The sequence below is a fragment of the Phyllobates terribilis genome, unplaced genomic scaffold, assembly GCF_046119375.1.
Source record: "Phyllobates terribilis strain yellow unplaced genomic scaffold, ASM4611937v1 Scaffold_2__4_contigs__length_985480577, whole genome shotgun sequence".
NCBI lineage: Eukaryota > Metazoa > Chordata > Amphibia > Anura > Dendrobatidae > Phyllobates > Phyllobates terribilis.
Genome location: NW_027362762.1, coordinates 910526024 through 910541753, shown reverse-complemented (window position 1 = coordinate 910541753; position 15730 = coordinate 910526024). Strand labels below are relative to the sequence as shown.

At 40.8% G+C, this 15730-nt stretch overlaps 1 protein-coding gene across 2 annotated transcripts in view; it reads left to right on the top strand.

Annotated features, from left to right (window-relative positions):
• TMPRSS15 (transmembrane serine protease 15) overlaps positions 1–15730 on the top strand; it is a 780444-nt gene that overhangs the window by 459612 nt on the left and 305102 nt on the right. For both annotated transcript variants that reach the window (XM_073668264.1, XM_073668263.1), the window contains exon 15: positions 14813–14938. In XM_073668264.1, coding sequence (XP_073524365.1) covers positions 14813–14938 — 126 coding nt within the window. The remainder of the gene's footprint in view (positions 1–14812; positions 14939–15730) is intronic.

Sequence of the window (15730 nt, the reverse complement as noted above, 5' to 3'; positions counted from 1 at the left end):
GTACTTTTGTCTGTTGTGTCCAAGTATTCTGGGTTGGTCACCTGGTATCCTATATCCCCTATTGCCTAGATTTGACTAGGGCTTAGTAGGGTGAGTAGATTAGAGCTGCCGAGTAGAGGGGGCACCACAGGTGTTTCAAGAGGATGCCATCCTCCGCAAATAGGTAGAGACCAGAGTAGGAGCTAACTTAGTGTCAGTGTCTCCTCCTTCCCCCACTCTGTTTCATTACCCAAATTTTGGGGTGCACACTATATTGGCTATTTTGGGAGGTTTTTATCTATTAGTTTTTAACATAATATTAATAAAGTAGTTTTATGTGTATTTTCTGTGAGTTTAATATTTTTCCTATACACTACATTTATCCACTGGTCTGTGAATTTGCTCCTGTTGCCAGCACCATAGAAACCTCACAACATGCAGTCAGCATGATGTAAACATTCACATGTCTGCAGTCACATAGATTGTTTCAATGCACAGATGATGGATATCCCAGGGTCAGGGGCTCCTTCCCTATCCCTAAAGCTTGGGTCCCCTTAGCTATACCTGCTCTCTGGGTTACTTCTAATGGTGAAGACGCTGAGGCCACGTGCCTTTCTGAGCTCCTGAATCAGCCATTATCTGTCTTCTCCCCCACCCAGGGAAGTGGGGAGTAGCAGTGTATAAGAATACACAAACCAGACTAACAAGGGATGATGTATAGGGATAAATGAAAATACCAATCATACAAATATGCACTCACAAACAATAGAGTGGTACACTGGGAAGTAAAGGAAATAAAACCAAATAGGAGAGGATTAGGGTATGCACACAGACGAATCACCAAGCAACAGTCTTTAGAATATCACACGAAACGCCGCCTCAAAAAACTAGCTCATCCAACTCCAGAAACAGGCCGTATGAAACAAACACTGGCAATCCCAAATTTCTATAGGTGAGTATATATAGCAGAGGGGAGTGGCCAACACTAAACAGCTGAGACCATCAAAACAGGAAAGCTTTCAGAAATTCTCAACTGAAGATATTAACCGCTGCACTGCTAGCTGAAATCTACACCATTTAATATGATGGTGAAATGCTTCTAATCAGTACAGGAGTACGTGAAATCAGACATCGTGGTCTTCTGACCCCTCTCTATTGTGGTAAACCTGTGACAGTATTCCTCCTTCTAACAAGGTCCTCCAGAACCTCTGGTCTGGGTTTATCAGGATGTGTAAGGACCAGATCAACCTGACCACATGGACATCAAATGCTGGTATCCACATTTTCTCTCCAGGACCGTAACCCTTCCAGTGTAGCAGATAATGAATAGACCAATGAACCAAGCAAGAATCAACAATGTTAACCATCTGAAATTCCAAATTCCCATCCACAATGAGCGGAGATGGAGGTAGTGGTGATGGTTCAGAGGATGCAACGTACTTTTTGAGTAGAGACTGGTGAAACACATTATGAATCCTAAAAGTAGGTGGCAAAGCAATGCGGAATGCTACAGGATTGACAACAGTCACAGTCTTACAGTGGTGGCCAAAAGTATTGGCACCCCTGCAATTCTGTCAGATAATACTCAGTTTCTTCCTGAAAATGATTGCAATCACAAATTCTTTGGAATTACTATCTTCATTTAATTTGTCTTCAATGAAAAAACACAAAAGAGAATGAAGCAAAAATCAAATCATTGATCATTTCAGACAAAACTCCAAAAATGGGCCAGACAAAAGTATTTGCACCCTCAGCCTAATACTTGGTTGCACAACCTTTTGCAAAAATAACTGCGAACAACTGCTTCTGGTAACCATCAATGAGTTTCTTACAATACTCTGCAGGAATTGTAGACCATTCTTCTTTGGCAAACTGCTCCAGGTCCCTGATATTTGAAGGGTGCCTTCTCCAAACTGCCATTTTGAGATCTCTCCACAGGTGTTCTATGGGATTCAGGTCTGGACTCATTTGCTGGCCACCTTAGAAGTCTCCAGTGCTTTCTCTCAAACCATTTTATAGTGCTTTTGGAAGTGTGTTTTGGGTCATTGTCCTGCTGGAAGACCCATGACCTCTGAGGGAGACCCAGCTTTCTCACACTGGGCCCTACATTATGCTGCAAAATTTGTTGGTAGTCTTCAGACTTCATAATGCCGTGCACACGGTCAAGCAGTCCAGTGCCAGAGGCAGCAAAGCAACCCCAAAACATCAGGGAACCTCCGCCATGTTTGACTGTAGGGACCGTGTTCTTTTCTTTGAATGCCTCTTTTTTTTTCCTGTACAATCTATGTTGATGCTTTTTCCCAAAAAGCTCTACTTTTGTCTCATCTGACCAGAGAACATTCTTCCAAAACGTTTTAGGCTTTCTCAGGTAAGTTTTGGCAAACTCCAGCCTGGCTTTTTTATGTCTCGGGGTAAGAAGTGGGTTCTTCCTGGGTATCCTACCATACAGTCCCTTTTCATTCAGACGCCGACGGATAGTACAGGTTGACACTGTTGTACCCTCGGACTGCAGGGCAGCTTGAACTTGTTTGGATGTTAGTCGAGGTTCTATATCCACCATCCGCACAATCTTGCGTTGAAATCTCTCGTCAATTTTTATTTTCCGTCCACATCTAGGGAGGTTAGCCACAGTGCCATGGGCTTTAAACTTCTTGATGACACTGCGCTCGGAAGACACAGGAACATTCAGGTCTTTGGAGATGGACTTGAAGCCTTGAGATTGCTCATGCTTCCTCACAATTTGGTTTCTCAAGTCCTCAGACAGTTCTTTGGTCTTCTTTCTTTTCTCCATGCTCAATGTGGTACACACAAGGACACAGGACAGATGTTGAGTCAACTTTAATCCATGTTAACTGGTTGCAAGTGTGATTTAGTTATTTCCAACACCTGTTAGGGACCCTGTTTCAAAGAAGTAACCGTGAACTTAATGTTCCTCGAGGATAACCATACTAAATCATCAACTCACAGGTCCGGACCCACCAAACCTCCCCAAACAGCCACCCTCTTATATTTGAATCCCATCTTCTTCAGATTATTAAAAACCTCTTGCCACACAGAAGTAATAGAGGATGAAAATCATTCCTCTTCAGATATTCCTGAAGAATGATTCCAATTAAAAAGCTGAACTGAGGATGAAACCTGCATGCCCTAGAGAACAGGGACTTACCAGTAGACTCATAACAATTGTTATTCACTGTGAATTCAGCTAGAGGTAAGTAAGTAACCCAATCATCCTGATTCTCAGACACAAAATACCTATGATAAGTCTCAAAATTCTAGTTAACATGTTCAGTTTGCCCCTTAGTCTGTTGATGAAAGACTGAGGAAAATGACAGATGGATCCCCAAACGAGAGCAAAATACTTTCCAAAATATGGAAATAAATTGCACCCCCCGGAAGGAAACAATATCGGTAGGAATCCCATGTAATTTCACTATATCTTTGATGGAAACTTACACCAAGGTCTTGGCATTGGGTAAGGCGGATAGCGTAATGAAATGAGAAATCTCGCTGAACCTGTCCACCACCACCAAAATAACTGTATTACCTGGAGATACAGGAAGATCAGTGATAAAATCTACTGATAAATGAGTCCAAGGTCTACTAAGAATTACCAATTGTTAGAGAGATCCAGATGGACAAGTTTGAGTGGTCTTTGAATGTGCAAAAACACTACAGGCAGCTACATAAACCCGAACATCCTGTACTGCAGACCACCAAAAAACGTTGAGTAAGGAGATCTGTGGTGGCTTTATCTCCAAAATGTCCAGCCAAGACCAAATCATGATGTTCACTTATAACTTTTAGATGGAGATTCACAGGTATGAGCAGTTTTCCTAATGGACAGGCAGCAGGGGCACCCCCCTGAGCCTGCACAACCTCCTTCTCAAGATAAGAACCTATAGAAGCAATAACTACTCCTTTTAGTAGTATAGGAACCGGTTCACAATTTTCTCCATCCCTAGGAAAACAGCGAGATAAGACATCTGCCTTAATGTTCTTATTCCCCAGACTATATGTCCCAAAAAAAGTTAAATCTGATAGATAATAATGAATATCTGTCTAGGTGTCATACGCTTAGCAGATTCTAAATATAAAAGATTTTTATGATTAGTGATTATCATGACCTGATGAACTGCCCCCTCCAGAAAATGTCGCCACACTTCAAATGCCCACTTAATTGCTAAAAGTTCCCTATTACCTATGTAATAGTTTTTCTCAGCGGACGGCAGTTCCTTAGAATATCATACCAAACGCCTCCTCAAAAAACAGATCTTCCAACTCCAGAACCAGGCAGTATGAAACTAATATTGGTAATCTCAGATTGCTAGAGGCGAGTATATAGCGGAGAGGAGTGGCCAACACTGAACAGCTGAGACCATTAAAGCAGGAAAGCTTTCAGAAGTTCTCAACTGAACAAATTAATGCCTGCACTGGTAGCAGAAACCTGCACTGTTTAATATGATGGTGAAGTGCTTCTAATCAGTGCAGGAGTACGTGAAATCAGAAACCGTGGTCTTCTGGTTCCTCTCTGTTATGGTAAACCATGACAGACCATTGACTGCAGATTTATATCCTAAGGCAGGACAACCCCTTTATTCATTAGTGCAAGTAACAAGTTGTGAATAAAAGTCTAAAGATACCTATGCACCTTGCTTAGTTGTCAACTCTCTGCTGACTTCCCTATACAAATGAGCTCTTTGCTCAGTTCATATATTCTCTTTGGAGGAGAAGAGCAAGTTATTACCAGATACTTCTGCCAGTGGCTTATCTAGTTCGGAAACAAAAGGATTGGGCTTTGAATTCAAACTGCCCCTTCTCTCCTCCAACATCATCTGTTGGGGGAGAGTAAGGAGATGTCCATGCACATCAGATGATCAGGCAATCTTCAGCTAGGGTCACACAACAGTGTTTTGTCTTATCCAAGAGAATTGGGCCAATTACGCTAATCAAATTCTGATGAGAGCTTGATCAGAGTTTGATCAGAGTTTGATCACAGTGTGATCCCATTTTCTTGGAGGAGAAGATAGAAAAAAAAAATTCTCCATCTTCTCTATTCTGCCTGTCAGTGAAAATCGGATGCATTCAGAGGTCATCCTAGTGTAGTACAAAGTTTTGCATTCATTGACTTGTATGGCCAAGTGCAATCAGATAATTGGATCCAACTCGGGCATGCTGCGATTTTTTTCCTTGAACATTAGTTCAAGTGTGATTCGATGTTTTGTTGGATAACAATGAAGCAGAAAATATGGTCATGTGCATGAGCCCACCCTGAAATCAATGAGTTCTGCCATCCTTAACCTAATATGGATGTAGACTGAGCGGAAAGGTTTCTGCAGATTGGTAGTATCCCTTTAAAGTATTACTTTTTGACTTGAAAACCAACTTTAGATACACAAGGGAAGATAGATAGGAAAAACTGAAGCAGCATGCAAAATCCTTCCCATTTAAACAGTGATATATTGAAGAATGTCCATGCCGCAGTTGAGTGCAGAATCATATAATTACAGCACAGTCTCTAGTAATACATTCTCCACATCAGCATGAGGGAAGATATTTTGGAAAAACTAATTAAGTAGTATCGGAGGCTTCCACATTCTATCAAATCCTTAATATTTCAGACGATGAAATCCATTAACTAGTCCATCAATATGAGCTAAATTATTCTCAACCATAGCAAGTGAGGCTGGGATTAAAAAAAACGTCTTAAAAACAACATCCGGCCACTGCCAAGAAAATTGAACAGTAATATAACCTCACAGTCCTTTGCTGTTCTTTGGTAATGGGGATGCTTTTGCAACGTGCTGCTTGGAATAAAAGACCACAACTTAGTTCTTAACAATTATCTTTTCAAAAAATCTGACAAGTCTTTGACAGTAAAATACTAATATTCTCACAATCCAAAAAGTTTTTTTTTTAAAGATCCTTCAACCACATCAAGGAGTAAGAGCTGACGTGGTGCTCTAACCTTTGTAGACCTATTATTTTTAGCATTCGTTTTTAGCACAAAGTCTCTGAAAGAAAAATTACGAGGTTTATGCAAAATGTATGGACGTAAACTAGAAATAACTATTGATGTGCCTGCCTTCTTTTAGGATTCAGTCTTGATAATTGAATACAAAAATATTCATTACTCCTTTAGGTTAATAAGCACTGCTAAAATGGATATTGAGAATGATGTTAAATGTGTGAAGGTAATTTACTGTTTTAACTTTCATAATTAAAATTTTGGGGAATGATTGTTTCAATGCACAGAAAACATATGCTAATTTCCAAAAGATGTAAAAAAGCAGAGATACTGTGCACATGGTTTACCAAATGTTACATACTGTACAGTAGTTATGTAATAGGTTTGTTAGAATATCCCTCAATTCAAATAGGCATCAAAGGACAGTGTTTATTCAAGCCAATGTGGGAACCAAGGGATGCCTATCTGCCCTATAATAAGAATATAAAAGCATCTGAGAGTGGCATCATGTAGGCAAAGTGACCCTAAATCCAATGATGTATCACTTAATTTACTGGGTGTAGTCTTTCTGATACAATCAGAGTTTTTACATTTAATAGTGCAGTAGAGCTGAGGAAGATAACCCCGCCCCCACCAGGCTCTGTATGCACATAGTGTATAGACAGTGAGCTGCTTATCACAGAAGGGGCGGAGTCGATTTGCAAGCTCCTGCCAGCAATGATAATCACCAGGTGATAAAATCTTCAGTCTAAGTAAACAACAGCACACAACTTGACACGTGTTACATAATAAAATTCTGTGTTTTAACCCCTACCTCATGCTGTCCTGAGATTACATAGCAAAAACCTGCTGACAGATTCCCTTTAATAAAGTGGATGGTTAGGGCTGACAGAAAGAGCATATGGTGGTGCGCTTACTGTTATGATCTGCAACATAAACTAGGGAAAGAACGGGAGAGCTGTCCCTACAATAAGACTAAGCTGAGTCCCTACATTGGCACAAAAGCACCTGACTAGAGAGACAGTCAAAACAACACTGAAGTCCAGCAAAGCCAGAAGGGCGGAGCTGGAATATATAGAAAGATGGTCACGTGACCGCAAAACATTAGATAGAAACAAAAACAAACAGGAGGGTTCTAACAGTACCCCCTCTTTTATGAGGATCTTCCGGATCCTCCAGGCCCAGGCCTATCCGGAAATCTCCTGTGGAAAGCTCTGACAAGTCTAGGGGCAGAGACATCATCCGCCTTTACCCAGGAGTTATCCTCGGGACCGAAACCTTTCCAAGCGACGAGACACTGCAATCTCCCTCTATGCTCTCTGGAATTCAGGATACGAGAAATTTCATATTCGCCGTCTTCCACCACCGGAGGAACTGTGACAGTGGCCTCCCTATCCGATACATCAGCCTTTTTCAACAAGAAAACATGAAACACAGGATTAATCTTCCAGGAGGTGGGAAACTCCAACCTAACAGCAGACTGGTTAACCACCTGAAGCACCTTAAATGGCCCCACAAATTTCGGACCCAATTTTTTAGAGGGAATCCTCAACCGCAGATTCTTTGAGGACAACCAAGCCATGTCACCCACAGTAAACAAAACCTCTTTACGTTTCCTGTTAAAATACTTCTTGGACTTTTTGTTAGCCTCTTGAAGGTTACAACGTACATTTGTCCAAACTCTCTCCAAATCACCGGAAAAATTCTCCTCCTCCGGCACCGCCGACCCCAATTTGGAGAACGAACCAAAAGACGGATGTCTCCCAGTACAACAAAAAAAAGGAGAACACCCAGCAGAGGAGGATGTGTGGTTGTTAAGAGCAAATTCGCGAGTGGCAGAAACTCAGACCACCCCTCTTGATTGTCTGCCACAAAACAACGCAAAAACAGTTCAACATCCTGGTTCTTTCTTTCAGTCTGTCCATTAGACTCAGGATGATAACCAGACGAAAATGACAAATGGACTCCCAACCTGTCACAAAAAGCACGCCAAAAGCGAGCCACAAACTGAGGTCCCCTATCAGAAACAATGTCGTTGGGAACGCCATGGAGCCTGACAATTTCCTTAACAAACGCCTTAGCGAGTGTCTTAGGGCAGGGTAGCTTAATGAATGGTACCAAATGACACATCTTGCTAAAACGGTCCACGACCACCCAGATGACAGTGAAACCCTCGGACACAGGAAGGTCAGTAATAATATCCATTGCCAGATGCGTCCAAGGCGCACTAGGAACCTCCAGAGGGCAAAGCAACCCCGCAGCAGGGGTATGTGAAGCCTTTGACCTAGCACACACCGTACATTGACGCACCCACTTGATGACTTCCTTCTGCCACCCAGGCCACCAAAAACTGCGACTGATAAGTCTCTTAGTCTCAGAAATTCCTGGATGACCTGCCAGACTCATGATACTCCACAAACAAATCTCTCCTAAAGGTTCTAGGCACAAACAACCTCCCATGAGGAGTGTTAGATGGGGCATCCTCTTGGGCTTTCAGAATCCCATCTTCCAAAACGGAGTCCAATGCTGCTACCACATCTCCTTCCTGTAAAATGCTCTCCTCCTCCTCGGTACCAACCATGGGAGAAAAGCTGCGATGTAAAGCATCGGCTTTAACATTCTTAGTACCAGGGATATAGGTAACAGAAAAATTAAACCGAGAAAAAAAAAGTGCCCACCTAGCTTGACGGGCATTCAAGCGTTTGGCAGCATCCAGATAGATCAAATTCTTATGATCTGTGAAAACCTGAATAGAAAATGGAGCACCTTCCAAGAAATGACGCCAATGTTCAAACGCGAGTTTAATAGCCAGCAATTCCCGATTACCAACATCGTAATTAAGTTCGGTTTCTGAAAAATTTTTTGAAAAAAAAGCACAGGGATGTACTCCATCCTTGTTCTCCTGAGACAAAACTGCACCGACCCCCAACGAAGAAGCATCAACCTCGACCAAAATACGCTTGTTCTCATCAGGCAGCATAAGGATAAGGGCAGAACTGAACCTCTCCTTGAGATACACAAAAGCTTCAATGGCCTCAGTAGTCCACTGGACCGTATTCGCACCTTTCCTGGTGAGATCGGTCAGCGGCTTAACAATTATAGAAAAATTCTTAATGAATTTCCTGTAATAATTGGCGAAACCCAAAAATCTCTGTATTGATTTCAAACCAATAGGCCTAGGCCAATCCTGCACAGCCTGAACCTTCACAGGGTCCATCTCAAAGCCCTCGCTGGAGATAATGTAGCCCAAAAAACTAATTCTCTGCACAGCGAACTCACATTTCTCCAGCTTAGCAAAAAGTGAATTATCACTCAATAACTGCAACACCTCACGTACGCTCTGCCAATGGGACTCTAGATCTGATGAATAAATCAAAATGTCATCCAAATACACAACCAGATTCTTACCAATCAAATGTCTCAGGATGTCATTAATAAGGTTCTGAAAAAACGCGGGTGCATTGATAAGACCAGAAGGCATCACCAGATTCTCAAAATGACCTACCGGAGTGTTAAAAGCAGTTTTCCATTCATCACCCTCCTTCATTCGTAACAAATTGTATGCCCCCTGGAGATCAATTTTAGAGAACCACTTGGCCCCCACTAACTGGTTAAACAAGTCAGGAATTAACGGTAATGGGTAGGAATTGCGTACGGTAATCTTATTAATTTCACGAAAGTCCAGACATGGACGTGAACACCCGTCCTTTTTTTTAACAAAGAAAAATCCAACGGCCACAGGCGACTTAGAAGGTCTAATGTGACCAGCAGCCTAGCTCGTCTATATGTACTCCTCCAAGGCCTTTCTTTCAGGGATAGTCAGATTAAATAAGCGACTCTTGGGAAGAGTAGCTCCAGGAACAAACTCAATGGTGCAATCATAGTCCCTATGAGAAGGTAAAACTTGCGACTCCTCCTCGGAAAAAACCTTCCAAAAATCTTGAATAGGTACAGGTAATTCCCATTTTTCCACAGCCGCAATGCGACCATTACAACATTTATCATAGCACTTAGGACTCAAGGACTTAATTTCATTAGTAGACCAGTCCAGCAAAGGATTGTGTAGTTTTAACCAAGGCAAACCTAAAACGGCTGGAGAGGGTAAATTATTTAATACCACCAAATCCAAATTTTCTTGGTGAATGCCAATGATAGTGGGGGGAAATGCAGCAACCTTGTGAGTAATACATTTCAAAAGAGTGTTATCAATTGCAATCACAGAAATAGGTGATGACAAAGGTTTAGATTCCAATTTAAGTTTTTCCAAAAACCCCTTATCAATCACATTAAGTTTTGAACCACAGTCCACAAATACCTTAAATTCAATCAAATCTTCCTGCAATGAGGTACTCCCTGAAAGAAATACTCCCTTAGAGCTCAAACAAGCAATACGGGCGTAACTAACCTTTTTTTTTCTTTACTTAAACGAAGCTCAAAGTTCTTAATCAAATGGTCAGTTTTACCACAATAAAAACACAATCCCTTGGAAAACCTGCGGTCTCTTTCCTGAGAGCGGAGTGACATCACCCCAACCTCCATCGGTTCTCCGCCGTCTGAGCAGACCCTCTGGGAACTAGGAGCTGCCATTGCAGGAATTTTTTCATCATTAACCCTGGCACGCAGACTCCTGTCCACACGTATAGCTAATTGCATGGCTTCTTGCAAGGTCTCAGGTGCAGGAAATGCAATCAGCAGATCCTTAACCCTTTCAATTAGACCAGCAAGAAAAAAACATTTTAACGCTGAATCATTCCATTTCACTTCTGAGGCCCACCTTCTGAAATGTGTACAATAATTTTCACCTGACCCCTGATTCAAACGCCTCAGTTCTGTCTCAGCAGATGAGACTCAATCAGGATCGTCATACAATAGCCCCATAGCAGAAAAAAAATCCTCCACTGACCTAAAACACGGATCATTAGGTTGGAGAGAAAAGGCCCACCCCTGTGGTTCCTTGCGCAAAAGTGACATGATAAATCCAATGCACTGCGATTCATTCCCAAAGGACCTTGTTCTCAAACGAAAATACAATAAACAAGCATTTTTAAAGGAAAAAAAATCTTGTTGTTTACCATAAAAAATATCAGGGAGTCCTACCTTGGGTTCGACAAAATGTGCTCCAGAACAGCTACTCACGTGTTGCCGGAGATCAGACATCTCCAGAGACAATCCCTGCAGGCGTTGAGCCAAATCTTGAACAGAAACCATACTAATCCCCGGATTTCTTTCCTTAAAGTTTTTGTTTGGGCTGGACTTACTGTTATGATCTGCAACATAAACTAGGGAAAGAAGGGGAGAGCTGTCCCTACAATAAGACTAAGCTGAGTACCTGCATTGTAGCGGGCAACCTGCTCCTTGTGAACAGACCCGCCTTCGTCCTCGGCTAGTCTGAATGGAGACCTATAGAGAAAGGGAGGGGTCCCTAAAAGAACTAAGGACTGGGACAAAAATGGGACACCTCCTAACAGAAGTTGTTGCAGAGCAAAAGATAAACTGACAAAAGTACTAGAGGTCCCAGAGGACCAAGCAAACTAGAGATAGATAGGCACAAAGGCGCCTGACTAGGGAGACAGTCAAAACAACACTGAAGTCCAGCAAAGCCAGAAGGGCGGAGCTGGAATATATAGGAAGATGGTCACATGACCGCAAAACACATGATAGAAACAAAAACAAACAGGAGGGTTCTAACACTTACCTTGGATCAATGTGCAGATACCAGGCACAAACCTGTTTCAAATCCAGAGATGGAATGAATAAGCTGAACCTATCCCAGGTGATGTTCCAGTCTATGAACCACCATGCATCAAATAATGATTAAAAAATGTAAAAAAGGGTGATGTAAGTGCTACTGAGTGTGTCAGACAGGCATCACAATTTCACCACTCACAGTGTCCTAGGGACACTGTGAATGACAGCTCTGTTGTCCTATGTGATCAAGGACTGACTGAGCTGTTAGGATTGACAGTGACAGCTCTACTGCCCAATCTGAGGAAGAGGTGTTGATATTGTGATTGGCAGCTCGGCCGTCCTATCTGGTTGGGTCTGTGGGATCTCCTGCAGGTATCATCTATTGTGGGTGGTTGCAGGGTTATTTAGCACTCTGTCAATTGTCAGACCTTTGCCAATTGTAGCTTTCCTCAAGTGATGTGTGTGCTTGCTCTGAACTGTGTGTTGTATTCTGATCTTTGTTTCTGACCTGGGATTTACCATTTTGACCATCCATCTGACTTACCCCTTTGTCTTGATCTGCTGCCTTCCTGATTCTCTGACCTCGGACTGTTACCTGACTACGCTTGTCTCACCACTCTGTTTATTACAAGCCCTCTTGGTACTGACCCCAGAGCTCTTGACTATCCGGCCTCACGTAAGTCTATGAGTAGTGACTGACGTCTCATTGAGTAGTGACTAGCGTTACAACAGGCAGGTAATATCTTCATTAGAATTCAGTAATAGAATAAGGGCTACACGTTTCAACATGTTTCAACTTCAATTGTCTTCCACAGGCCGGCATGTATGTTAGCACTATAACAGACAGAGTTTAAATGGACAAAAAAGGAGAGAAAAGGATTACACACTGTCATCATGGGGGCAAGTGTCAGTACACATAAACAAATAGGATAAAGGTAAAAGTGGATAATACATAATGCTATCACATGGGGCTGTACAATATAAACTAGGAATGTAATAATAGAAACATCTAAAGTTAAAATGAGAGCACTAAAAGGAGATTACATACTGACAACATGGGGTCTGGGGATCAATGTTAATAAGTAAGACTATGCGAAAAGTATATAATAGATAACACCGAAAAACATAGTATATAACATTATTTTAGAAATAATGAGGTGAAAGTTCATTGTTAAAAAGAAAAAAAGAAAAACAATAAAAGCAGGGACATGTGCTGTGACTTGTAGTACCAATATAAGCGGACATGGTGATGAGGATAGCGAGCTCTAAAAATACAATTTTATGTGAAAAAGGGTAAAATAATATTTGTTGAAAGAGAAAAAAATGGCTAGACAACTAAAATAAATATGCTAAGCTAAAATGCTGGGACAAGTGGTACAGGAGGCTGATAAAAAAATGTTTATAATTTAAAATGTAATGCACTGTAGGTAATGGATAAAACTGAATGATAAATTAGAAACACTTAGGCCACATTCACACATTCAGTATTTGGTCAGTATTTTACATCAGTTTTTGTGAGCCAAAGCCAGGAGATGGTGATAAATGCAGAAGTGGTGACGTGTTTCTATTATACTTTTCCTCTGACTGTTCCACTCCTGATTTAAGCTTACAAATATTGAGGTAAACTACTAATCAAATACTAAACATGTGAACGTGGCCTTAGGGCAAGTGCTGGGGCTTGTAGTGCTGCATTGAGGGACGCAGAGACAAAAATATTGATCACTAAAATACAGCATAATAGAAAGGAGTCTCTAATAGATTGTCCTCCAAAATATCCCTGTATTTAGCTCCATCCATCTTCCCATCAACTCTAACCAACTTCCCTGTCCCAGCTGAAGAGAAGCATCCTGACAGCTTGATGCTGCCACCACCACATTTGATGGTGGGGATGGTGTTTTCAGGGTGATATGTAATGTTAGTTTTCCACCACACGTAGCATTTTGCATTTAGCCCCAAAAATTTAAATTTTGTCTCATCTGGCCAGAGCACCTTCTTCCACATGCTCGCTCTGTCCCCTACATTGCCTTGTTCAAGCTATAAACATTGCTTCTTATAACTTGGTTTCAGAAATGGCTTTTTTCTTGCCACAATTTGATAAGGGCCAGATTGTGGAATATACTGTATGACTAATATTTGTCCTGTGGAGAGATTCTCCCACCTGAGGTGTGGATCTATGCAGCTCCTCCAGGTTGACCATGGGCTTCCTGGATGCTTCTCTAGTTAGTGCTCACCTTGCTTTAGATGTCAGTTTAGGTGGACGGCCTTGGTAGGTTTCCAGTTGTGCCATACCCTTTCCATTTTTGAATGATGGATTGAAGAGTGCTCTGTAAGATGTTCAGAGCTATTTTTATATAACCTGACCCAGCTTTAATCTTCACCACAACTGTAACTCTGACCAGTCTAGTGTGTTCCTTGGTTTTCATGATACTGTTTGATCCCTAATGTTCTCAAACAAACCTCTGAGGCCTTAACAGAACAGTTGTAGTTATACTGAGAATTATTTACACAAAGGTGGACTTAATTTACTAATTGTGTGAAAAAATGTGTAAAAGTTCACGTGGTATGAATACTTTTTCAAGGTACTGCATGTAGCAGCCACTAACTTGATGACTGCCAGTCTACTATTTGCATAGAGTTGCTGTTTTCAATCATTTTGAATGAGTGTTGTATTATTCAAATAGCATAGGGGTTGTAAACTACAGTATTGTCATATCACAATGATGGCCGCGGCATCTATATGCTGGAAATACTGTCTGACTAAAGTGTCAGTGGGCCTATATACTTCAATAGCCTAAAGGCACACGTTTGGCTGGTATTTATTGGCCTAATTCACTTGCACTTTTATTATATTATAGTATTATATTATATTAATATTTATTAATATTATTATTATTGTACATCAATACCAGATGTGTTGAACTGTAGGGAGATATATTTGTATATATCAGGCATATGTTTGGGGTTTTCAGGAGCAGAATTCAAAGATTTCAAGAGTACTCTAAGTCCATATGAGATGGGAATAAAGTAAGAGCTTGATTGCTTTATAAATGTTATTTTATATGATTTAATTATAAAAATATGCTAAAATATATAAAACCAAAATAATAAAAAATATAGATTTCAATGTTTATTTAAATAAATATTATTATTATATCCAATTTCCCTTTTTTCCACTAGGTATATGGTATCTGAATGCAGCTGAAGGACACAATATCCAGCTGCATTTTCAAGTATTTGATCTGGAGAATATATATGATATTGTTGAAGTGAGGGACGGCAGAGGATCAGATTCGTTGTTGCTGGGCAAGTATCCATTCTTTGCTGAGTTCTTGGTTTCGGAAGCTTTTGTTGTATATGGTAGATTTCTTGTGAGTGCTATGAATTATTACAAAGTAACAGTTAGCTGCTAGATTTCATGCTGTCACTGATGAAGAACTGAAACAAACCACCAGACACTGAAGTGCAGAGTTTGCGGCTGAACTTCCAACTCATAAAAAGCAGGTCATAAAGTTCAGCGCTCCTTTGATTTGCTCACTTCTTAGAAGAGGAATGTAGGAAAATTATCATTCAGAAGATGTGACGCTCATAGATAACCTGAAAGTCTAGTGGTGTATGGCATGTTAACACAGCAAAATAATGGCATTAGAAAATGGAGAATGTACATGTTTATATGACTCCATGACCCGGCAAATCCCTGTGGTGGATAAAGTTTAAAGGGCTTGTCCAGGGAGACTAATAAGAAATGTTTGCAGGATTTATATACTGAATATACACAGTGTATATATATATATATATACACTGCTCAAAAAAATAAAGGGAACACTCATATAACACATCCTAGATCTGAATGTATGAAATATTCTCATTGAATACTTTATACTTTACTATATATATATATATATATATATATATATATATATATATATATATATATATATATCCTGATATCCTGTATATTATAGCCTGGTATCCATTATATTATATCCTGATGTCCTATATATTATAGCCTGATATCCAATATATTATATCTAGTGTTGAGCGAGCATGCTCGACACTGCTCGGTACTCGCCCGAGCATCAGGCTACTCGGGATGTT